This window comes from Plectropomus leopardus, chromosome 8, assembly GCF_008729295.1.
Source record: "Plectropomus leopardus isolate mb chromosome 8, YSFRI_Pleo_2.0, whole genome shotgun sequence".
NCBI lineage: Eukaryota > Metazoa > Chordata > Actinopteri > Perciformes > Serranidae > Plectropomus > Plectropomus leopardus.
This window is the reverse complement of record NC_056470.1, coordinates 7,835,344-7,862,772: the sequence shown is the minus strand read 5'-3', so window position 1 is coordinate 7,862,772 and position 27,429 is coordinate 7,835,344. Positions and strand designations below refer to the sequence as shown.

At 38.0% G+C, this 27,429-nt stretch overlaps 1 protein-coding gene across 1 annotated transcript in view; it reads left to right on the top strand.

Annotated features, from left to right (window-relative positions):
• Window positions 1-27,429, top strand: part of LOC121946809 (copine-9-like) — a 93,426-nt gene that overhangs the window by 26,229 nt on the left and 39,768 nt on the right. The window contains exons 4-7 of the mRNA XM_042491570.1: window positions 3,728-3,831; window positions 5,178-5,217; window positions 5,465-5,467; window positions 10,076-10,152. Coding sequence (XP_042347504.1) covers window positions 3,728-3,831; window positions 5,178-5,217; window positions 5,465-5,467; window positions 10,076-10,152 — 224 coding nt within the window. The remainder of the gene's footprint in view (window positions 1-3,727; window positions 3,832-5,177; window positions 5,218-5,464; window positions 5,468-10,075; window positions 10,153-27,429) is intronic.

Sequence of the window (27,429 nt, the reverse complement as noted above, 5' to 3'; positions counted from 1 at the left end):
CACTTCAAGATATCTCACACCTTTTTTACGCCGCGCGGAAGGGCTTAATCAAAAACACGGCATGAATTGCACAGCAATCAGTAGAGTAAACATCCTGCTGCAGCCTTACACACCTTGAGCAGAATATTGTGCTTGAATAGAAAATTGAAAGATCCTTTGTTTTCTTTTGCCATCATGTTTTTCATTATAGCATGATTTGAATTTGTAGATTTTTCCTCTAAAGGAGACATACTGTGCATTTGCATCTCTTTTCAGCAAGCTAAAGAAAAAAAAATCAGTGCAAAAAGCATTTGTTTTATCATATCGCTATATCCTGAAGGTGTTATGTGATGTCCCCAACTAGTCCATCATCCACTCTGGAGGATGGAGTGTTGTTGTTTTTTTTCTTGCTTTAGTGGTTCGTGTAAGGTCAGGATTATTTTGGCTGTTTGCTGTTCCTGCTGCATCAGGCTGTGCACTAAATTGTTTTCTGATCACAAGAGATCCGATTTTTCTCCAGCCAATGCACTTACAGGCTCCCACAAATCATCTACAATGGCCCATGGTTGACTACAGACAACTTTTTCTGTAAATAAAAAAAGTCTTGCATTAATTCATTTTAATAAAATAAGGATAATTAACCCATTTGCTCATGGAGGTAGGTAAACCTATGCAAAATTTACCTTTGGTGAACTTCAACAGATAGATTCAAAACCTTTACCAGTAGCAAACCATCCTAAAAGCGCTGAACCTTTGAGAGAAAGGAAAGCTGTAGAGTCCAAAATTTGGGAAGCATTCACAGCTTATTACAGCCATTGCAACATTAACTTATATAGCCTTTTCTGTCAGAGTATAAAGTGCTCAGTGAAATCAAATAATTTGCAAACAATACTAAGACAGGAGTTGAAGGTACAAATATGTCATTGATTTAACTGTTAAACTTTTTGCTAAATGAAATGCCCACTGTTAGTTGGCAAACTTTATTGAATTAAACAATTTACAATCCTCAGAGCAAAATGCAAGTAGGGAGTAAACAGCACAGTACAGAAGAAAAAGAAAGAAAGGGTCTGATCAGGTGAATGGATCCAACAATTCTGAATATTTTAATTTGTAATTATTGTAGTACATTTAGTTATGATGACTATTCAGTAGTTGCACAAAAAGTTGCATTTAAGTACAGATGACAAATTATCAGAATAATTAGAAAAGCTAATGAATCATACAGCTGAGCCTGATTACATCTTAATCTGGGCTCTTTTCAGAAATTGAGGTCTATGAAGTTTGTGCTGTAGTACACAAAGCGCAAAGTTCAGTGTCAGTTTATTAATTCTGCAGCTCAAGGATAAATAGCTTACTGACCCTAATTACGTTTTGAAATTGGCCCAACCATAAGGCAAAAGAGAAGTGCTATCCAATTACTATACCATACAAAATAATAATGATAGGACGGCTGTACTTCAGCACTTTTACTGTAATACCCAGTAAAGCAGCTCGAGACCGTCAGATTTCCTCTTCAACCAATCTCTGTAAAACCTCTACAATGAACCAGTTCAAAAATGCTTTTTACTAATGCAGCTATTGTGCTGTGGTCTGCATGAGCTCTATTTTAGTTATCTGAACACAATGAATGTAAATCTTTTACAAGTCAACACACAACAACCGTGCACATTCACACAGGGGAAACAACTTTAAGCATAACTTTGCTAATTTAACCTGGACAGCTGTAGGCATACATTATTCCACTTATTAAATGGCTACATATGTAAGAAACCAACAATTTGACAAAAATATTGATTACATTTTTTGTATTGGTTTAACATTGATTTTAATTCTTCCCTTTAGCATCTATTATCCAAACTTGGTTTTGTTTGTTATCCACAGTAACAATCTGCTCTTCAGAAATAACAAATTGTGAAATACTTTTATTGTACTGTATTGTACTTTTACTTTAATAAGAAGCGGGAAGTTCATATTCATATTAAACATGCCTAAGTTTCACATAATGAGGTAAATTTATATAAGGCAAAAACCTTAAGCATTCATTTTAAATACTATGCTACGAAAAAATATTTTTTTGTTGTTTTTTTTCTACTTTTGAGACAAGATGAAGTCAGCTTGTGACAGATTTCAGTATATCTGTGCAAGGCACACTACTGCTGGCAGGTGCATAACGTTGCCTGCACTGCTACATGTAGCTACATGCTTACAGCAGGGAAAAATGTATTCTTGGTTTCTGATGTTATGGATTTCTTACAGATTTCGGATCATATTCCTGCTGGAAATGGTCTGTTGTGTTGAAAATCTTTTTCTTAGAATTTTCACAGTAGACGGTGCCGGCACTCCATCACAGTCATAGCTGCTAGTACATTGCTACATGTAGCTACATGCTAACTTTAGAAAAATGTCTTTATTATTTATGTCTTTATTTATGTCTTTATTGCAGAAGTTGTTAATTTCTCCCCAGTTTAAGATCATAGTGTTGCTGAAACATGTTCAGTTGTGAGAAATTTGGTTTAAAAGAATTTTTGGTGATTTTAATTTTTCTTTATGGGTAGAAAGTGCAGCTATATGGCTGAAATGACAGTGCAAAGATGTGGAGAGTGTAGATATGAAAGCAGACCACTCAGGTCATTATGGGCCATTTTGAAGGGGGGCTTACAGAGACAAAGGCTACAATGGAGCATTTCAGACACAGGATACAGATGTTCCAGCAAAGACAATGTATGGAAAATAAGGTTTTTTGTTTTGTTGTTTAACATTAGTGAAACATGATGTAACATGATGATGAACATGATCTAGCAAAAACCCAAAGTGCAAGCATTAACCTGAAAGGGAGCGTAATAGACCCCCTTTAAGGACAGTGAATCAAATTAATAAGTTATAAATAGTTGCAAGAAATACATGGTTTCTGTAACACATGCATTTGATGGTCTGATGTACAACCTAGCCTTGCCTAGCATATAACCAGCATTGTCTTTCCAAGTGCTCTGCTTTGGATACTCTAGGACTCTAGGACAATGAACATTTTTACCAGTTATAAAGCAATTCCATAACCTTCATGCATGCCCCAACACCTATTAACCAATCATGCCTGAGTGAGATTGTAAAGCAAAGGCCTGCAGCCCCAAAAACAGAAACAGTACAAGGAAATGTCGTGGGAATTTCCCTTTGGGTCAATATGCCAGGTAGATTCTGAGGTCTACTACACTCCCCTGCGTGGCCTCGGTAATGGCCAGGCTGGGGACGCATTTGATAGCACGGATTATGTGCACTGGGCACTAAAGACATGAATCGAGGTATTGAGGCAGCGGTGAGGCAGTGCCAAGATCAATAGCTCATTACATGGTGCTGTCGGGCCAAGCCACAGAGGCGAGGCTGGGAGTCCACCGGGGGGATTACTGGTGTGATTGTCAGGGTGATGGAGAGACATTCTGGCCCAGTAGGGAGGCTGGACCTGGGACTCTGTGGGTTTGCAGGTTTGAGAGCTGGCTCAAATGTAACTCTAATATGGCTGTGTGATTTCTCTGGGGACACAACGTTCAGCACAATGAATTTCAGTACAATACAGTGTGGTCATATTTTTGGAAAGGATATTTGTATTTATGGATTCCGGTCCTGTGTGAAATGTTACAGCAATAATGTGTGTCGCTGCTGAATCTCATCAATTTTATACACATGTATTTTCCTTGATGTGATCTTAATAACATGTATTGAATCATAAATCAATGTTCACTTTCTGTGTTCATAGTTTGGCAGGACAGAGGTAATCGACAACACTCGGAATCCAGATTTTGTCAGGAAGTTCGTCCTGGACTTCTTCTTTGAAGAGAAACAAAATCTAAGGTTTGATGTGTAAGTAGTCTGACACTTTTTATAAATGAATCTGAATTCATTTCACTCTAAACTTGGATAAATTCTGATGGAAATGCATCAGTCGGGGTTCAGGGTAACCTACTAAAAATAGCAAAGCCTTTGATTACATTTGAATGATTTTGCTCCCCAGGTCTTCAGTTCGGTGAAAAGCTAATTTTCCAGATTAGGCTAAATGAACAGGCTAATCAATGCTAAGATTAAATGCTGGGATGGCCAATCATGGAAGGAGATTTAAGAGACAAGAAAAAAAAAAAGAAAAAGGATAGAAGGTCACTTGCTAAGGTTGCTTGATAGCCCCACTGATTAAATTAGTGTCTTTATACCCACTTGGCTATTCTGTTCGGTTCACCTACCTGTTATCCTTAATCAATAACAGGGAAAGATCACTTACATGTCTCTGTACCTTTAATCAAGGCACAGAAATGTTTTTCATTGCTAAGTGAGGTCTGTAGGGCAGAGGCTGACAGACTTTGAACATGAAAATGGAACAAACATTTTTTGTGATGATACTGTTCCCATTGTGCATAATTCATACCTCAAGAGCATCCCTCCTGCTTTGCAAGGTAATTTTCTATGTTCAATGCCCAAATAATAAGCTTTGGGAAACAACCTAGATATTAGGTTACAGTAGCCTAGATAACAGCACTTTCAGATGTTCTTTTATTCTAGATTCTTTTAATTCAGATAGCCTAGTTTCTAAAATTAAAAATGTGAAAAGGTTTATAAATAATATTGCTGGGCAAGTTAGTTTAAACAGTGTTGCAAAAGTTGGATAAGAGGAAGAATACAGTTGTCTTGTTTGGAGAACATTGGATTTAATTAGCTTAGCTTAGCATATAGAGTGGAAGTTGGAACCAGCTGGTGTGCCTAAGTCCAAAAATATGTCTACTGTATCTCTAAGCTAGTCATTTGCATGATAAAAAGGACAAGTTGTCTTTTCATGGGTAGTCAAAGTCCTGGATCTTTCTCTCTACAAGATAAGCAAAGGACGATTCTATGAATGTTAAAGTAGCCTATGTGTGAACTGATTTTAGAATCTGAAATATTGAGCTACACATTTCATGACTTTTTTTTTTTTTTTTTTTTGCTGATAATAGTTTTGCAAACTTGCCTTTCAACAAACTCTAAGCTCGCATTTCTTTACTGTATGTACAGAAATGAATGTAGATATTGTAGACACAGAAATTGTTGCTTTTGGAAGTAAGCTCTTAAATCCATTTTTCAAGAATAGCAGTGGATCTGTAGTCATAGTTTCACTACATCTCTTTAAATGCAAATGCATAGTTCTTCCAATCTTATCTCATATATTTTTTTTTTTCTCACAGGTACAATGTGGACTCCAGAAGCTGTAACATTTCCAAACATGTAAGTACAGTATGTCCATCTCAAATGACAGTTGTGGTTCAGCGCTGACAACTTCCATCGAGCCTCAAATATATCGCATTGTATTCAGCATTACTCACACTGTTAAAGCTAATTTACAGTGAATGAGGTCAGCCGCTGATGATGATTTGGCATGAATCAATCTATTTAGTGCTTAGTTTACTTTAAATCCATCTTGTGACTAAGTCTTTTTTTTTTCCTTAACAAATCAACCCCCATGGGAGAGCAGAAGGTGAGTGTCGAATATGCAGATATCCACTGATTTCTGTTATTATATCCTTCAATCATCTCACCTTTTATTTTCCAATATATTTCACTGTCCCCAGAAGAGACTTGTGATTTTTCTGTGTTTCATCCACTTTGATTTTATTGTATTTTCCTCCCATTCTTTTATCTCATTTCATCAAGGACAAACACCAACAGCTCTCACCAGGAACGCTTCCCACGTAGTCTGTGTTCTTCATTTTATCCGTCTGCATTTTATCATTCACTCAGGTAAAGCAACTTTCAGAACTCCACTTCAAAGTGAAAGCAGCTGTTGTTGTTTGAGACGGTGTACTACAGCAGATTGTGCACGTCAGGACATTTACAAGAGATACACACATATTCAGTTTTGTGGGACTCGCACCTACACTTGCTCGCCCACACACGACAAACATCAACACATAGTGCTCTGCCCTTGTTGCTGTGCAGGAGTTTTATTGTGTCGTGTCATGTCTTTGCTTTTTTATGTTGCCATATGTTGTTCTCTGTAGTGTGGCTGGCTCCAAACTTCAAACTCTGTTGTTCAATGAAAATGCTGATTGAAGGGGAAAACTCTTTCTTTTATACCATGAGGACATTTGCCTTATGCACAGTGTGGTCCTTTTTAAGAATAATCAGTCAACAACGGCTAAATAATGCACCCCATAAGGACTGCCTGGGCTTGACCTAGTTAGATTAATGCATGCTTGTGTAATAGGTGGAATTAAACCCTAAATTTAATATTTAATTTAAAGTGACACTTCACTAAGACAAGATTAAACTGTAATGGGACTTTAATAACTTTAATATCTCTAATACTATCCCTATTGATTTTATGGTCTTTCATAATTGCTATTGGGCCTGTTATAACTCTGTTTATGAAAGCACACAAGGTCCAAAAATGTGTGGAGTGATTATGTTCAGTAATGAGCTGGTTCCCCTGTGCTAACTAATAAACTCATATGTTGAAAAAGGTGCAGAGCTTCGTAAATACATGGGAATCTGTAACATATAGAGCACACTGTGCTTTCTCAGAGGTATTAAATTAAGAATCACTCTACGGCTGTATCAAGAAGGGTATTATTAAAAGACACAGGCTGACACAGGTTAACTCGCTGTAACTGTACCTCCTGTCCAAACTGGCCATTAAGAAATACGTTTGGAATTTTGATGTAAATGATGGGAGATTGAATCCACAGTCCTCACTCTTTACAAAAACCCCTCCCAAGGTCAAGCAGAATACCAAGAACAATAACCAAAATATAGTTAATTCAATAGCCATAATCACTTATTAAGGGTCACGGGGGCTGGAGCCTATCCCTGCTGTCTTTGCTGAGAGGCGGGGTACACCCTGGACAGGTAGCCAGACTATCACAGGGCTGACACATAGAGACAGACAACCATTAAGGCACACATTCACAACTTTAGCCAAATATAAAGTTACCAATGAACCTGACCTTCATGTCTTTGGACCGGAAGAAAACCCTAACACAATACCTGCAAAATCAACACAAAAGGGTCCCCCCCACCTAAGGTCTGAACCTCACTCCAATCCAGGTTCCCACCTGGGACCCTCTTGCTGTGAAGCGACAGTGCTAACCACAACACCACCGCCTAAAATATAATAACTACAATAATGACAATTTAACTCTAACAGTAACTACAACAAGAATGATAACTGTGATTATATGATAACTGAACATACAGTGATACCTATAACTGTAATGATAGCAATAACTTTAGCCATACAGCGATAGCTGTAATGATCATTATAACTGTAACAATAACAATAACTTTAACTATGTATTGGTAACCATGAAGATAATTGTGATGATAAATATAATTGTAGCAATAACTGTAATGATATAACAATAACTACGATATACCAATACTTATAACATAATGATAACTGTAATGATTGCCATAACTGTAACAATAACTATAATGATAATGATAACTGTAACATTAATGTTAACAATAAATATAATGATAAGCATAATGATACAACAAAAATGATAACTAATTATAACAAAAATGATGTGAGCATCTACACCAATGAACGTTCAGTGAAAAGTGGTGCTAAGCTTAAATGTTCAAGGACTCTGATTGGCTGTCAGTATTTTTTGGTTCATCAGATTGTTCTGAAATGGATCCTAATAATATAATATGCCACTGTTGTTGTTGTTGTTATATCCATGGTGTGGACTCTACCGTTCACTTGAATATGGACATCAAGTCACACAAAGATATGCAGGCAACATATTCTCATGCAACGGTTAGTGTGATGTCCTACAAATTAACACTCCATGAATGATGTTATGTACTTAATATAAAGCTACATAATATATTTTAAATTACAGAGGTCAGGTTTGGGCAAGTAAAGTTACTGTGGTTAGGTTCAGGTAAAGAAACGTGGTGACAATTTGCCTTAAAACAAACCAAAGTTTCCATCATTTGGAACACTGGTCTCCTGGGGAAACCCCTTCATCAACCCCTCAACCTACCTCCTGAAGGGACTGCTTCCTAACTTACTCCCGTCAGCGAATTATGTACAATTAGTGGTTAATAATTACGTAGCATACACTGGAGATCAATATTAGAGAACAACCTAGAATTTCCTAAATATCAAGGTCACTGCATAGTTCTGTTTAAAATTATCCAAACGGGTGTAAAAGAGCAGTATTTTAAGCATATTTCATGAGTTACATATATTCGGAAACACAGTATAAAAAACTTAAATGAGATATTTGAAGAAGAGCAGTGATCTAAACTAGAGAACACTTTCAGATACCTCCCGATTATTGGCATTAATCTGGCACCTGGTGCTAATTTCCTTAATTATCTGACAAACCCTATTTCACTGGCAGCCTAACTTTCCAGTCTTCACTGACTTTGCAAGATGGTGAGTGAGAAACCCTCCGGCAGCTGCAATTGTAATTGCAGTTTAGCGCTGAACAGGGTAAGGAACTGTCTCGTCATACAGTGTCTTGACGTTTAAGAGCATTTGGACTGAAAGCCCGCTCTGCAGTGACCAAACCTCTCATGGGCAGAAAAAAATTAAAAGGCTAGACTAACCTTTGCTGAGGAGCATATTGTGTGGACAGTGGAGAACTGGTCCAAAGTTCACTTTAGTGATGAAAGCAAGTTTAATTTATTAGGAAACATTATGTTCGTCATTAATCTGGGGAAAGACTGAACACAAAGTGTGTAAAGAAGTCAGTGAAAGGTGGAGGAGGAAGTGTCATGGTTTTGGGAATGTTCTCTGCAGCACAAGTTGGGCCTCTTATACAGCTACACAGTGGAGTGAATGCAATGCCTTTTTCAACAACATGTGGTTCCTCTCCTGTGTTCATCACCCAGTCAGCCAGCAATATTCATGCAGGACAATGCACATAGCAAAAGGGGTAAAGCTGTTCCTTGAAACTGAAAACACTGAAATAATGAAATAGCCAGCCCAGAATCCAGATCTAAACCCAAAAGAAAACCTCTGAAAAAACCTTGGCGACAAAGTTATGGCCAAGAAACCCACTACAGTCACCGAAACTGTGGAAGAGATTGGAAAAAGAGTGGACTAAAGTCACACCAGAGCAGTGTGAGAGACTAGTGATGTCCTGTGGCAGCAGATGTGCTGAAGTCATTCAGAGCAACAGCCTGTACACTTACTAATTGTTGAATGTTGTAACCCTCAGAAAATTTACTGTGCTACAGTCATTGCTGTTATCTAATTTTGATCACAGTGTTTTTCCCAAAAAAAGTTTTTTTGTTGAAGTGCTTTGGTTATTTTGTAAAACACTGTTCTAGTAGCATGGAATAGACACAACAAATATTCCTTCAAATATTGAGCAATGAAGATTACATTATGAATATGAAAAAATCAAGTGTTCATAACTTGTTATTTAATTTTGATCTCCAGTGTATATAAGAATCTTGGTGCATTACTTTTCATAGAAAAACAAACAGTGCATGAGAACAACCTAGTGCACCATAACATTGTTTGCTGACTGACTTAAAAATGGAAAAGAATCTAGAAAAAGAAGCATAAAGGTGATCCCACAACAGTTAGCTCCTACATTTCTTGGCTTTTGGCTAAACAACAAGATAAACACAAAAAGAGAAAATATGATGTGAGACAACTTAATGAGAATCGGACCATGAAACATAACACCGGCGCAAGTAATGAGATCATCAGTGTATGAGTACAGTCCGCAGGGTCGCTAATTTTGGGCTGTGTCCGGGACGTCAATATAGTGTTCCACCCAGACCCTTGCAGACATGGGCGAATGACAACAACTATGCTACATGCACCAATGAGGACTCTCATGGATACGCAGGTGCTGGAAGTCCGAATTTTCCTTTTACTGGAAGATATCCTCGTTATGTGACTAAAACAGACTGCTGGACTATCATATTAGCCTCAGTTAAAGGACTATGGATTTTGTCTCATTCAGCCAGGATACCTTAAGGGTCATAATGAACATTAAAAATGATTATAGCAACAGTAAACTGTTCTTAGTCATATTTACAGAACTTCTCTGCTGGCTGGACTATATCTTTACCCTTTCATGCAATTCTTTCTTTTATCTTTTCCCCCCCTAAGGACTTTCTGGGCCAAACCTTCTGTACTCTCGGAGAAATTATTGGCTCCACAGGAGGGAGGCTGGAGAGGATCCTCTCGTAAGTTCCCCAACATCCTCAAATCTTTGCACTTTATCATTGACATATCTCTGCCGTCTTTTGTTGTTGAGGTAGTTAAATCATACTCATGATAGATATTATGCACATAAATAATTGCTTGAGATCAAATGAGAATGAAATGAGTCGCCCTCCGTCTCTCATTCCATATTTATTGATGGCTGCTGTGGAAAACAACACTGTATGAGTCATCTCACTAATGCATTGTGTATAGACTCACCAAGTTTAAATAGCCTCATCTATTACTCATCTATTATATTGTTAGATCAGAGTGCAAGAGGTTAGATCAGTCTGCTGCATCACTGCACATTAAGCTGGGTTAGGGCTGAAGTGATATTGAGTTTTTGTGTCACACAAAAGTGACGGAAACATCAGTATTTTTTCTTTTTTATCATCTTCTTGGTTTATGTGAATAGTAGAAATTGATGTCTTTTCGCAATAAAAGGTTAATATGAATTCATCTTGAAGACAAAAAAAATCTACTTTGCACGCATCTCTGCTGTGTTGGATATCAGTGTTTTGAAAAGTGAAAAGAATGCTGGAAAACAGCGAGATTTGAGGTCAGAGCAGTCACAAGCCAGATTTGAACCCATTTAATTGCAGTGACAAGGTACCCCCCCCCCCCCCCATGTCTGCCTCTCCTCTGTAGAGCTCATCATGCACGGAAACAATTCACAGTAACACTCGTAGAGCAGCATATGTATGAGACGCTATGTAACTGCTGCACAGGCACATGATAGGCTGATGAATAAAGTCACATAAGATTTGATTCATTTATTTTTTTCTGTTTAGTTTGTAGCTTTGTAGCTGGAGAAAATAGAAACTGATCAAAATTATTCCCGATACCCCTTTTGTCAGAAGGAGCAACTTTGTTAAAAAACAAGTTATTTTAGCGGGCTTTGATTTCCTCTTGCTACATTTGTTCCCAAGCTCTTTTTATTTATATTCTAATTGGGTATATGTATGTATAATGTATAATAACTGAAATACAAGGTTAAACGTACTGATATATATAATATCGTTATATAATATAGCAATAACTTTTCAATTACGTGTAGTAAATGAAAAGACTAGTTGGTAAAACCAAAGTCCTAGTCCTTTTTTTTTGTTTTTAATCTTATTGCCACCATTTTTTATCTGTAATCATAATTTTATTTCCTAGCATGCCTTGTGCTTGACGAGTGTGTACTACTAAAGCATTTGTTCAGTTTGTTCATTTGTTACTGTTTACTGTTTTTTGTTCCAAAATGCAGATGTTACTATTTGTTAGTGTTTGTAATGCAACATATCCTCATACAACGGTTGGTTTGATATCCTGCAAATTAGTGCCCCATGAATTCCGTTGCATGCTGAAGGTAAAGTTACAGAGGTTATGTATATAAAGTTGCCATGGTTAGGTTTAGTAAAATAAACATTGTGACGACGTACCTTTAAATAACTCGGTTGCAAACCCAGGTCTCCTGGAGGACAGTCCTTTGATGACATATCTACCTCTCCAACCTTCCTTCTTATGGGGACTGGTTCCTCACTTACTCACATCAATGCACTGGTCATAATTGCAGGTTTCCCAAATATGTGGGTTATACAGGAATTACTGGCTACAGGACACATACAAATTGTAGTGGATTATTTTCTGTAGGAAAAAGTACAAATGGTGCATGAGAACAACCTGTGTTTGTATGGAACATGGTGGTTTTTGTTGGTTAGTGTCATTTTTGTGCCGGTTTATAGTTTTAAGCATTATTGAGGTGGCTGAATTTCTTGATCCCAGCTGGGTTTTTTTATGGCTATGTGTTCTGAAGTCTTTTCCCATTGTGTTAAATGCCATTAAGAGGTTACATTGGTGAGAGCTACTTCCTTTCTGTCCTTCCATTTTACTTGTTAAAATCATAGTTTCATAATAATAACTAGATACCAGATACCAAGATGGCACCTTTTTATTCCAATAGAGTTGCGCAAATGCCTAAAAAGGTTTCTAACTTGGTTGTACTTCAGCGGTATGCGGCCCATTGAATATTCTTAGTCATATTTGTCCAGCCAAAATAAAACCATCATGGCTCAAAAATGTATAAGCTTTTAGCAAACCCCAGGGGATTTTTTTTGCTGCAATTCTGCAAGTGACAACTGAAAAAATAAAAAATAAAAATAAATAAATAAAAATTGGGAGCAAGGCTGAGCAGCTCTCCTGGGGGGGGGATTTGCAAATCATAGGATGGTGAAGGAATGGCCTGCCTTTTGTCTGCCTTACTCTGCCTCTGATTGGTTACCCTGACATCCTTACCCAAACCCTAACCAGTCCCACTCCTTTTGCCTGAACCTAACCAATCCAGCCCACAAAGACAATGACTACCAGCCACTCACTGGGGAAATAGGGTGGGACATTCCTTCACTATCCTAGAATTTGCAAATTTGCCTACTTTGGCCTGATTAAAATATGATTGATTTGAAGAAACTGACATGTGAATCATAGAATATTAACAAGCAACTTTGGGTGGAATAAGTATCTCTTTCCGTCTCAGTATTTGTACTTTCCAAAAGAACATATTCAGATTTAGGTAAATCCCTAATGACAACTGACCAAACTACCTCTGAGTTAGTCCCTTGGATGCAGTTGAAAGCTTTGAAAAAAACTAGTAAGTGGACCTGGATTTAAGATTTGCTTACCTCCTACAACTACTGCTTCCAAGGTCAGGAGTTAATTTTCAAACTAATTGACATTTTATACTGTATTCATATTTTATCCAGTTGCTGTCTGAGTTTGCCAATCAGCTAATTTGAATTGCTAAAGCTTCTATGGAGCGTTGCTCATGGAGGTTTAGCTCAACCAACAGCAACAGCTCTGCTTATTCTTGTATAATTAAAACTCCAATCTGTCAGCAGCAAATCCATGTGGGTTTGTAGAGTTTTGTGACTGGAATGGTAGTATAGTAAATGAATCACTGCCACTGGCTTCAGCTGGACTTGATGAGTCCAGTCGGCTAGGGGCCAGTTTATGGCTCCTGCAGCTGTCCCCTGCCAGTAGCACTATTGACATGTTTTAGGGAGCTTATCATGCTCTGACAGACCAAACAATCAGCCGGTTATGGTCCGACGGCCCAAATGCCACAGAGCTAGGGGAGCAGGGGGCAGAGAGAACAACAAAATGGCACTGAGAAAGAGTGGGGGAGCAATGAGGTATTTTACAATTTGGCATCATCGGAATGTAAAGTGAAGATGATGCCACTCTCTGCAGACACATACATATATGTGACAAAAATAGCCACTAAACCTGACATCAAAATGATGAAGAAATTAATGGAGGTAGACATCCAAGCTAAAACTCTGCTAACGTTCCTTTTCAAGCCTGCACTAAGTCAACTTTTAACCCTGCAAACGCTTCCAGACACACACAAATGTTGGCAGCATAAAGAACATTTATAGATCTGTGTCCCCCTTATTTTTAATTAAATGGACTTGTAAAGACTGGGACAATTACTCACAATCATCACAAACCTGCCATAAGTTCCATGTGATTAATTATCTTTTCACTGTATCCATTAATGGAATTCACCTTGAGGAGAGAAATGAGAAAAGTGACCTGAGTGAAAGGTAACATACAATAAGACCTCTGTCTGAAGGATTTTTATAATGACTTATTCTGTGATTAATGGGGGACAATGGAGCTTAAAGGCATTGACAAGGGGGATTCTCATACATCCTACAGACAACAGCCTGATCTATCCATCAAATGAACGTATGCCTGTTGGAAACTAATTGGCAGCATACTTGAATTTAAACTCACCAAATTTTAAAGCGCAGGTAAAAATTGGAAAATATTTGAAGGATGTGCGAAATTTTAATTGCTCCTTTTTCTTAAATGCATTCCTTTAAATCAGTGATTCCCAACTGATCCAGCCACAGGGTCCAGATTTTTCCTTAGTCATTAGTTCAAGGTCAACATATGAGAGGAATGGCCAAATGATTAAATTTGTCACAAAATGTAAACAACACATTCGCTTAGAACACATTGAAATAAAGTGTTTTGAAACAAAGACGTCACTTTAAAATAAAAGCTCTGTGCCAGAAATTTACCATACTTCGATGAGTGTTTTGTTATAAACTTGACACATTCACAAGTCATTTTCAAATTTTACCTGTGAGCCACTTCTGGACCGTGAACCACTGTTTTCAATAACGAGTTTGTGATTGTAAAATCATCAGTTTCACCATCTTAGTCTTTGATGTCTGGGAAGAAGTAAACAGATTTATAGAGACACTTCAGGGAGACAACAAAGTGTGTGCATGTGCCACAGTTCTTGTTGTACCAATTGTACCAACAATGAGCTAAAACTCAACCTAATAATTTAAGTATCCTGTATGTTTCCTTGCAAACATAAATATTTGTTAAGTACCTTCAAGTGTCATTAGATATGAAAGCTAGATGAAGAAACTAGAACACTTTGTTCTTATCAGACTACATGAACATGAAAACACACCAACTCCTGGATTAAAAATATAGCTTAATTGCTACTATGCGCTCCACAGTTATGCTAGTCGCTAACTAAATGCCATTTGTTTGTGGGTAGGGAGCACACCCTGGGATGTATCAGAGCTCTTTTACTGAAAACAGCAGACTGCTATGGCTGGAAACAACATTGATGAAAACAGTGAGTGTGAATCAAGACAGTAAATAAGTATTGAGTTGTTTTTTTTTTTTTTCCAAGGGTGGTGAAGGCATGACTCACCCTTCTCTGCCTTACTTCGATTGTCTTACCCTGATTGTCTTACACTAACCTTAAAGAATCTCACACATCCTGCCTAAACCTCACTAAAGACTATATAGAGTAATCGACGTAGCCACAGTGACGTCACCTATTAGTTTGTGGACTCTCATTTCCCATCTTGGATTTTTTTGAGCCAGAAGTGACCATATTTGGAAGAGAGGGTTGAACTAAACCTAGCTGCTATATTGGTTGGCACAGTAAATTTACAGATATGATTAGCGTAACTTTGATAATGCTAACACTAATTTTCACTTGCAAAAAACAAAGACTTAAAACTATTTTGTGCTGTGGGTCCACAGGACAGATGATCAGTCTTGCAGACATTTTTTTTCCAGTGGCCACAATTCCCCTGTGGCACAGAGAGCATTTCCCCTGTAGGCCAATATAAGATAATAATAAAAGAGACATCTGTAAGACTGTTGACAGGAAACCACAAACTTCAAACAAAGTCAATAAGCAATGAGTCGAGAAAAGCAATTTAAAAATCAGTGACGTCATCACAATGTTAAGTCTATCACCCGAGCGAGAACTCACAGGCACAGCCAGTGGGAGAAACACTGCTGCACATGTTTAGAGGGCCACATACCAGGGAAGTAACCTGGAGGCTAGCTTAGAGTTGGCGTATGCCAGGTGAGCATTTACATAGGAATAATTAGACACCATTTGTTCCGTTGTCTAAGTATTATAAAAGTCCATGTGAATATTTTTACCCCTTTAGTAATACCAAATGCTGACTTTATTAGGTGACCAAAACTTCAGTTACCTTTCATGAACTGAAAACATATTGAAATAGTGCATTTAGGGTAACACCATGGTTACGTTACCTTAACAATCTTAACAACAGACAGCTTTCACATGTAGCTCAAAGTATGCATAACTTTAAGCCTTATTAACTTTTACATGGGTGAGTTATATAAAAATTCACACCCTTTACAGTTGTCATGAGCAGGGAAATCAGTTACAGAGACCAAATAAATGGGTTTTAACAAGGGTGTCCATGGGGATTTATCGCATTTGGGATCCAGCATCAAGTGGCCATCAGAGAAAGTGCAGTTTTTGGCGCTTCAGTGTTGGTTTCACTTTTAAACCCCAGAAGGTGTGGCTTGAAGGAGGGTAAAAGTATGTAGGGTCATGCTGTTGCAGTCTCTGGGGAAAAATGGATAGGAGAGGAAGTGCAGAGTCGGGTGATAATCAATTTCACACCATACATGTCATTTGATCCTTAAGTTTAGTCCTTTTAATGTAACTTTAACATTATATCTGCAATAAACACAAAGAAAGAAAGAAATGTTAATACACTCTGGCATATTCTATACAAGTGTTGTACTGTGCTGCAATGTACAATGACAAATATCAAACTGAAGCTGACATTTATTATTCCACATAATCCCAACAAAATGTTTTTTTTCCTTTTTTATCTCAAATGTTCTCTGCCATGCATACAAAAATCCTAAAATACCTGCGACAAAAATACCTGGTGGCCTCAATTCCTTTTAAAGACAAGTGTTTTGAATTTAAAAACACAGCCCAAACAAGCCAAACAACGCAGTACAGGTACGTAACTGTCACATTATTCCCTAATGATCCCTCAATACACCTTGTGTCCGTGGCTTTGTCACAAAAATACCCACTTCCCCTCCATCCCCCTCCACCTCCCCTTTTCACTGCAAGCAGCTCGGCTCTTGGCGGCCCAAAAGATTTAGTGAGAAGCAAATTGAAAGGAAGCAAAAGAAACGGCTATACAAGAAGCATTTCAGGAAACTGCTAAAAATGAAAAGGGAAACAACACAATAAGAGACCAACAGAACGCAATCACTATTCCCCCCATATGGTCAGTGTCTCTGATGGCTGCCTGCAGGGAATAGACAGCTGTCTGCAGCTTCTGATAGATCAGACATAGCAAAGCCCGGGGGGAGAAACAAGGGAGGATGAAGGGAAAGAAGGAGGTAAAGGGGAGATAAAAAGTGAAAAGGAGGTACTTGAAGGGTGACAGACAACTCTGGAGACAAAGAAAAGAGGGAGGATGGAGAGGAAGAAAGGGAAGAGTAATTCACCAAAGAGGGAACAAAATATGTGAGGGAGAAAGATATAAAAGATAGAGGAGAAGAGAGGGTGATGAAGTTGGGAAGAGGGAGTAGGTGCAGTACAAAAAAGGAAGATGGATGCAGGGGAGGACAAATTTCCTGAGAGAGACAGAAAAAGACAGATTTGTGTTTACTTCCCAAACTGCAAAGTCCTACGGTATGTGCTGTCATTTAGAAGACTCTGCACTTGTAGAGAAAGCTGTAAGACACACACACACACACAGTCAAACACACACGTAAATACAAAAAAACCCCAAAAAAACTCTTTGACAAAGACAACACAGACCCTGAAAATATAAAAAAACTCGAGTTATTGATTTTTCCTGCATTTGCTGTCTTCAAACAAACACATACACACACATACACACACACAGTCTGAAACATATATGGTTCTGGTAGCCTCCTCATGTTGGTGGGTGTATGTTTTTATAGGTCAACAGTTTTAGAAATGGGCTTCATGCTGCGTGGCGAACTAAGCACTCCTTTCCACTTACCTGTGTGTTGCTATGGTTACTGAGGGGGGCTATTAGCCGAGGCGGTAAATGTATAACAATGATCCAAAATACACCCTTTTGAAAAATAAATGGGGAGCTCGGCGGGATGTATTATATGGCCAACCATATGGCCACATACCAAAGACATTTTTAAACGTGAATTGATTTTAATCAAGAGAATAGTAACCATTTAAACACACACACAAACAGTGTGCTGTATACATAATATATAAATTCATCTATGAAGGAAAAGGGAAATACTGAGCATGAGTTACAACTTTTTACCTTTACCACATCATCACCACTTGACAAGCGAGGCAAAAACCAGACAAATCACCCGTTTGTCAATGCAATCAGAAAAAAAAGAACCTGATCTATTAACAATCCCACATGCTGCCAGTCGCCCAGATGTAGATTGATGAGGTGGATGGTGCACTAAATAAGCTGTCCTCAGGGATGGTTGCTGGTTGTGTGACGGCAAACCAGCCCGTGCCATGAAATTATACCTGTCTAGATTTCGCAGCGAGACATTGGTCAGTCTGTCGGCGCAGTGTGTCAGAGGGCAGGGTGTATAATTGGGGGCAGTTGGTGGGATGCTTTCTGCTCTCTGGCTGATGCCACACGGCAAAATCCAGCACACACATATTGTAACCTAAAGTTTGGGGGGGGGGGGGGATTTGTCAGCCACACACAAAATCAGATATTTTCTGCTCTGTGAGAGGTAACAAACAGTAGCAGATTGCAGGCAGTGTTACTGTTACTGAGCCGGAGGAGGCATCTGCAGATGTCGTCTTATTCTGTTGCACCACACTCTAATACAGACAGACAGGTTGGAACACATTGTTAGTAAGTGGCTTCTGTTGTATTTGAAGAAATTTTCTTACTTCATTCAAGAACTGTATTTGATGTGGTTGTATGATAATGTATACCATGGTCAGAAATGTTGCCACATCCTTTTAATATAAGGTTGAATGAGGTTATTGTGAGCAATGTGGCAAATCAGTGACAGTATTAGATTTTGATTGGCATGGTCCAAGGGTGGCAATATCAGTCCATCACTATGTTGGCCCATCACTTTGACCCAGACCGTTGGTTGAAATGTGGTACAAAGTGTCATGGTGGAAGTGATAAACCCTAATGATGCTGGTGATTTCCTGACTTTTTCTGTAGCACCACCAGCAGTTTAAAGTTGTCAAGCAAAATATCTCAAAGTCTATGTGATGGATTGACATCATAGACATCCAGACTCCCCAGAGAATAAATTACTTTAATGATACTCTGAGCTTTCCTCTATGGTGGAACCATGAGGTTGACATTTGTGATTGCCAACTAACTGTCTTGACAACTATTGAATGAATGTCTGTGGAATTAGGTATGGACAGTCATGTCCCCCTCAGCATGAATTGTAATAACTTTGGTGATCCCTTAAACTTTCCTCCAGCATCCTCATCGGGTCGAAATTTTAATTTGGCCAATGCTTCTATTCAGGCTCAAATACCTGCAAAACTAATAACATTTCTGTCATTCTCAGTTGTAGTTTGTGTATAAGGCTAATTAGTATGCCAACAACTAAGCTTAGATGTGTTTCCAGTAAGCATAAAGCACAGCTGTGCCTAAGTACAGCCTCACAGCAACACTAGCATGACTGTAGAGGCTAAGCCTCATTATATGATTTTCGCATCAGGGTGATACCTTGATTAGTCAGGCATTTAATTTGCTGGTTTAGTCAGAAACAGACATTCCTGTCTGGTTATTTTATCCTGAAACAGTTTCTCAGTTGTTTTCCAGAAACGTCACTGCTTCACTGTGGTACTTCACCACATATTACAATTAAACGTTGCCTTCTAGAGCCAATAGTGGCAATTATTTTTTAATCTTGCAGTTGAGTAATATTTTTGAACTTTTTTGACAATGCCCCAAACCAACAGCAGGACAGTTTAAAGGTGTTTAAAGCTCTGTCCAGTAGAAAAATACTCTCTTCCAGGTCATGTTATCTAGGAAACCCTTGACAAACAGAGCAAAATAATCACAAGTATTATTCGATGCAAATTCTAAGTTGTTGTAAGTATAATGCAACACAAAATGTCAACTTCTTTTACCTGATCCCTAAGCATGCCCAGTGCAATTAAACTATACCCCAAGGTCTTTTCAATCAGCTGGCCTGGAATACCTTCCTTTTTGCCAGGAGGCATCCCAATAGGTGGCCAAAAACCTCATCTGTCTCCTCACAAGGTGTTAATGGTGAGATGAGTCACACTGCTAAGAAAGCTCATCCCAGCTGCTTCGATCGACACTGTCATTCCCTTGGTCACTGGCCAAAGCTTTGAATTAATGACCAGTCAGTCAAGAATGCCCAAAATTATCCAAATGTGTGTGCGGTTATCCCAGTTTGATTAATCATATCTTGTGCCTCTCAAGCGCTGGCTGCTTGCTTTAAGTGGGAGTTTGACTGATGGGAATAACTATAAACACTTACCTTCAGACAAAGTCAGACAATTTCGCGCCCTCAGCAATAAAAATCAGAGTACCAGTATCCCTTTAAGGACTGGGTACCTAACTCTACTTCTGTACATCCAAACTACTTAGTACCAATTCAAGTTAAATCAATGAGTGCTAAACTTCTTTAACTGAGAGTGCATCTCGGTGCAAACCCTTGGTTCAGACAAGACGAAGCTGGTCCAGCCTGTCATTGGCCAGCTATTCTGGAAAAAGCTGTTCCGTTATCTGTGTGTTACCATTTTCAAAATCCCCTTCACTAAGGGAAACAACAAGAACAACCGTGAAGCTAATAAAAGATTTGGATTGTGCAATAAGGCAAGCCTGCTTTGTTGTTTCAGTCAATAGATTTTAAGATCAACAGTGAATGAAACAACTTCAAGTCATTTCAGTTGAGGCAAAATTGTTAAAAACTAAGTTTGGTGTCATAGTGGCGTATTAACAGTCTTTACAATGGCCTCTGTTTGATTTTAAAGTAGGAGAAGTTATGGTGTGATGATGAACAGGTATTTCTCAGTGTTATGCAGTTTTCACCTTTTACTTTTATTTGCAGTGTGTGTGTGTGTGTGTGTGTATGTATGTGTGGTGACATGATAGTGTAGAATAGTGCAGGAATCTATTAATTTCAAGTGATCTGGTCAGCTTGCTTTGAAATGTTGCAGTTGGTCATGTTTAGGTTTTATTTTGGTGCCAATCTAAATCACAGCCCTTTTTAGTTTAGTGAAAAGCAGCTATGACAGCTACCTATCATATAAAGCGCTCAGCAAACTTACTGATCTTTAAAGGTCATGAATTTATTGGTAACACTTTTACTGTCTGTTTAATTTAGATAATTAAGTTTTTGTCCGTTGCCATTAGGGTTTGCCATATTCCCTATTAAAGAGTCAATGAGACTTATTTTATTTTTATGTAGTTTAGTTTATTTTTAAAAACTTGTATTCTAATCTCAGCCATAACAGTCATGCTCAACTCTCTCTCTCTTTCCTATTTATTTATCTGCCTCTCTCCCTTACACTTTCACAAACACACACACACTCACACACACACACACACACACCAGTGTCGTCATTGTTTGTCCCCTGTGGTCTGTGTCCCACAGAACCGACACCTGCCATCTGGCGTGGCGGTTCAGGTCTCATCTGGTCTGCTCTGCCGTGACAGGCACGAAGACAAAACACTTCTGCCGCCGCTGCTGCTCTTCTGTAGGGAACGTTAAACCTTATCAGCCTGAAAATCAAATATGTGACATTTAATCTTGCCCCAGCTGCAAATGTGATTTAAAAAGTATAACTATCCTTGTCCTTGTCGACGTGCTATACTTCCAAGGCACTTTTTTTGAGTTTACTTTTAGTAGGAATCACTGGTTCAAGGTGATATTTGCTCTGTGTAAACGTGTAAAGAAAATATATACAAAAGGAAGCTATTCTTTGTTTTATCCTTTCCAGTGTTCCACTGAAAAATTTAACCTCCACTGCAGAGCCAATGAATCTGCACAGATATTTACAACAGTGTATCTTCCAAATGCCATGCATTAGTTGTTACTTTATCTTGTAAACCAAAGATACAGTATGTTTGCAATTGGCTCTGTTTGAGCAAGGAAATTAGCTCACAGCCACTTTCATATTTGCCAGCTTTGAGCATCTTGGCAAATAATGTGACAGTGTTGTTCTGTAACAGTCACGGATACAGACGACACCCCCAATCTGTTAGTAATACTTGTTGAAGCAACAAAGGATTTGGTGTAAAAAAGTACAGTTTTTGGATAGTATTATTAATCATAAAAAATGAATGAGAACTTACAAAAACATGCTGATGATGTCATGTATTTTGCTGTTTTATTGAAGATGATCTTTTATCTTTTTTTTTTTTTAATGTTTGCGTCCTAACATCCTTTATATGGTTACGTCATGTTACATGACCTACATAGCCTTTGTCACTTTATGAAATATTCAGGTCCCATATGTGACAAGGTAGTTATAAAACACATTCTTTTTCTAGGTAGTTTTGGTGCCTAAACCCAAGTGTGCCATCACCACAAAATACAGTGTTAATAGGTTGTGGTCTTTTCATGTATTTAGTTACAAGATTACAACACAAAAAAACTTTCTCCAGGGAGCACTAAAAAGGGATGCACATGGCCAGGTCACGTGCTTGTTGTTGCCATGTTGCCAAGTTTAACAGCAGTTATTCACAGTAAAATCTGAATCATGCCAGGACAATGTTAAAAAAAAAAAAAATAATAATAATACTTTTTAGCATCTCCTGAAAACAGTCTCCATTGTGTTGGAAGAGCCAGATGAAATACACGAGTGCCAATCTTCCAATTAGGAGACAATAATTATAATGTATGACGTATAATAAATAAACTGAATTATAGTGGAAGCAGTAATATTAAGCTTGAAGTCATCAGTGATCGTGGCCTACAAAATCATCACCATTACTGAAACTTTATCTACAGACCGACTAATAACACCAATAGCAAGTTAACTCTTTTAGAATGAAGAGGACATATGTAATTCAAAAATGACAGAGACGATGCACCAATGTGTTGATGCCTTGGTCAAAAAATTCTCAACTTCGTGTTATCCTGTTGTTTTCAGCAATTGTTTTGGATTTTTTGAAAACAAAAAAACAAACACTTTTACATCAAAAGGAGACTGCATCCTGTAGCGCCACATTACAGACATGTTCCAGCCCAACTCAGTTTCAGTGTTGCAGAGAAACAGACTTTTTTTTAATTAGAAGCATAAGCTAATTTGCAGCTCATTTCAATGTGGAAACTTCTGGCTTCATTGAATATGACAACCTCTTGTTGCTCCTAAGTTTCTCTGCCATCACTCATTTAAAATGTCACTACAGCTGATCCCAGCTGCTGTCATTAACCTGCATTTTTATTTAATTTGTCTGACAATGTTGTAATCATTTAATAATGACTTTATCTGCAGCTCAGCGGCTTGGGAATGACTGCTGGTCAACATATTATTTATGAGCTGCAATTAAATTTAATTCCTGTTCTGTTGTCTGACAACAGAAACAGAAAAAAAAAAATGTAATGAGCACGACTGTATTGTAAATTTGGCTACGTTAAAATACAGTGGTGGTCAGGAGGGAAGTAAATGTAGTTTCTTTACACCCACTTTGTGGTGTATGTGTGAAGACAAAATCAGAAACAATGTCATATACAGTAGCTCACATCTTCTATATATAAAGTGATGATGTTTGTCTCACCAGATATGTCAGGTTCAGGTTAAGGTGATGTTTCCCCCCCTCCTGGCTTCTCTGTCACAGCTTGTTCCAAATCACGTGTTGTCATGCCAAGACATGAAACGCAACACTGCTTAGTGATCAGAGCTCCATGTGTGGTGACTGGTGTTAGGTGCTCTCAGATACACACTGGCAGGCAATATGGACAAACTTGGCCGCATTTAATTGAGATATGCTATGACATTTTACACCAAACCTATTTGGTTTGGTTGAGACAAACTTAAGTCAGTTTGCCCGGTTGGAACAGTGCATTTCGGCTGGTAGGTCCCGCAAACCCTGGTGCAGACCAAACAAACAAATTGAGACTGTTGGAAAAGGTGGGTCTGTTGTTAGGCAGACTCCGAATTTACAACACAAACACACCAACCCCAGGGTTTTGTTATAGCATATATTGATGTAGCATGAACCTAAAAGCTAAGCTGTAAATAAACCCATCTGTTGACAGAGAAGTTTGTTCAGGAAGCAATCTTATAATTGGGTTGTAAATCTGTATATCTGTGAGTCGTGTATATGCTTATGCAAGTCATTTAGTAACCATGGTAACATAGATATGCAGCACAGGTATTTTCCCAGATTATTAGGTCAAAAGCTGTTAAAACTGCTGTGCTTGTATCTGACTCTGTGTGCTTTTTCAGTTCACTGAGTCCATTACAATGTGTGTGTCAGCGAGTCCACAGTAATAAGCCCCCAATCATTACTGTGCAAGATGTTGTCCTTCTGTCTCTACATGTTAATCATTATTCATAACATGCAGTAGGTCTGCAGTCTGATAATACTAATACTGTTTATAATCAGTTATTTCATGAGCTCTTTCCAGCACCAAAGAACATAAATCAGAAAAATTTAATTGCTCCATAAACTTAATTATTAGGATTTGATTATTCCTTTTGTGTTCTGATGATGCAGGTTGATAGATCAATGATAGATCAATAAGTTACCTGTCAATTCAAGTAACCAAAGCAGCAACCTCGAGGACTGGAAACTGAGTTCCTGCACTTCCTCCAATGGCCACTCGAGGCTCGCTCCAAAACTAACTCAGCCTTCATGCTAAACTGTCCAACTTTACAGGTATAACAGGAAGTAATAGTAACAACTATAAGGCTGTAATTTGTTATTGGGACCATACATGTCATATATTTTCTTGCATGAGCAATTGGATTTTTCATCCAACTAAGAATAGTTGTGTTTTCCATTGGATCCATTGGAGATAGATTTAGTCACAAGCTTTTTTAAATACATTTCATTGGTTAAGAAATGCTTAAACCCACTGATAGACATAGAGAGGGACCAATAAAAATGTATTTATGAAAAAGAAAATTAAAATAGTGAAATGTGGAGATATGAGGTTTGCACTAGACAATGACAATATGCATACACCTTTTAAGCTCCGTGTAACAAAAACAAAGAAACAAAGAAACAAAAACATTGATTATACAGGATAATTTAGTGCCAACCCAAGTGCTTTTTCAAACATTTTATATTTAATGATTAAGTGATGCTGCAGATGAAGATGAATAGTGATTTACATATGTTGCAATGTGCTAACAAAGGCAGTGAAGAAGAAGACTGTGAGCTTGTGACATGGATGCAAAAAATACAGAATTTGCAGTATTTCAAAGCACATTTTAGAAATTTTGCATCAGGAAAGGCATAATGGAAAGTTTATAAGTGAGTAACCCTGAATGAAAACATGTCTGTTTATCACCACTATGGGACTACTATGGGAACATTGAAGGCTTGGGACTTTAGTGTGAGGGAGGGGAACTATTGCAATCTGATAATGAGAATATGGTGTTTATAATTTCTGACAAAGAGTTTATAATCAGCTCAGGAGGGGCCTTGAAAAAAGAGAGGAACAAACAGATAGGTTAACTGATTTGGGAGTAATAGAGATAGAGGGAATTGCACTGTCTGAATAAAATGCATAAGAAATTAGTTTAGTGGTTAGGGGCTAAGCACAGGGAGGATGTGGAATAAACTGATTTAAAGGGGAAATCCAAGGTGAGCTGACCTTCCCAGTTGATCTTTTGCTAAAACTTCATTAGCGGGAGTGGTAGTAGGACTAAGTTCATCCATCCATCCATTTTTATAACTCGAAGCAGGAGGTGTTTGCTGAATATTGAGTGGAGGAAATTAACTTCACACCTTTACTCTAGTGTCCTGTCAGTTTTAAAATTCTGCTGATTATTTTTAAAGGTGCAATGTTAAAGATACGGCCAGAATTTTAGGTGAGGCTCTAGGAACTAATGCAATGAGCAAACAGCATATGGCCAACATTAGCAACATGTTTATCTTAATGACCGTTTTAAAAAAAAAAAAACCACAACATCCAAAGCAGTGGCAGCAGCATCTAGAATAAGATTGGCATGGCTGCTGTTACAAGTTTCAAAACGTACCATTTGTTGATTGGAAGTTACTTTAAATTGAAATCCTGGAATTAAAAAAGCCTTGGTTACTACAAAATAAACATGGTTCAGGGGTCCATGGGGCTCATTCATGAATCATGAGTAGAGTTAATTTGTGTGTAAACTGTTACATGTATTACGGCATTCATCAATATGATATTAGCTCTGATTTTTCCATCACTACTAGCAAAACCTATGCCTGCCCCTGACTGCTTGTAGTACTTGTGTAAATAAGGAATGTGCATAAATATTGCTTGTCCTGAGCACAATTAAAAACCTGAATTTTTACTCTAAAAATAGGATGATATATTGCATTTTATATATTATAAAATAAATACATTATAATAGTAAAATGAATCACAAGCTCAGGGCTGGCATGTTTTCTTCCACCACATCTCGTTGTTTCCCTTCCCTCTGTTAGTCTGTCATTTCATGCATGACAGGTTTGGTAAAGTAGCTGTGCTCCTTTAATTAATTTACAATTGATTGGCATTCATGACCATACACATGTGCCTATGATCAAATCAGAGTTTCCCACAGTGCTCATGAATCTGGTGTAGGTTTTTAGTACCAAGTTGTTGTTTTTTTTTTTATTTGCAAATCACAACTTACAGATTTACCAAGAGTTTATAATGAGACCCAAGATACGGGACCTACTATTGTCATGCATGTGTTTAATAGGTGGTCAAAGTGGGGGTACAATAAGTCTAAGGATGGGTGGGAGATGAGAGACAGATGGACTATTATATACAGTGAAAACATGTGGGGAAAACAGTTATGTATATATAAATCTAACTACAATTAAAGGAGTCTGTCTGTATGTCCTTATAATTTCTTAACAATCACTTAACAGATCAACCCAAGGAAGTGCAGTATCGAGTGGGAGCTCTATGGGACATATTATTTATGTCTTATGTCTGCACTGTGTAGTATTTGACAGGGGACCCCTATTAAATAAAAATTATATTCTGCTGAACTGTATGCTGGGTACAGCTCGCTCCCTGTCTCTTGCCTGTCAGAGTTCTGCATTACTGGTCACCTGCTCACTTCTGCCTGCCCAGTCACCCAGCTCCCACTCAGTAGTTTTTAATTCACCCTGATTTCTGACCTCAGCATCAGTCACACCCACCTCATCAAGGCAACTCTGCTCACCTGTGCCTGATGACACACAGCCAGTACTCCATTCTTACACTCTTTGCCAGATTACTCCTCACCACTCAAGCAAGACTCTCCAGCACTTTTTTCAAACCAATGTTGAAGGAGCGATTGGAGATGTTTCATTGTAGCAAACTCAAAGATTTCAAGCATCAGTGATGTAACTACCACAATGAATGTTTTGGTTCTTTGAAACAGCCTAATCACAAATAGCGACTTGTTGGCAAATGACGCTTATACTTTAGCATTCATTGGTAGGGGATGCAACCATGTCACGGCAGGTGTATTGGTCAGGACCCAAAGAAGTGCAAGGTTCAGTGTGAAGTTCTTTGGATCAGCGGATTAAGCAATTGGCTTGTTCTGAACAGGTATCTTTTGAACAGGCACTGCACTAGCATGTATTTAATATATATATAAAGCAGCTATGACCAATAATTTAAAAGTTAATGTACAAGTCAAAAGTTTCTGTTAATTGTAAATTACATAAATAGTGCAAATAAATAAACATTAAATGAATGGTTATGTACATGAACTCACAAACATTATGTGATAGACTTATCGTATGATATAAAAACATTATCATTTCACTGACCTTGAT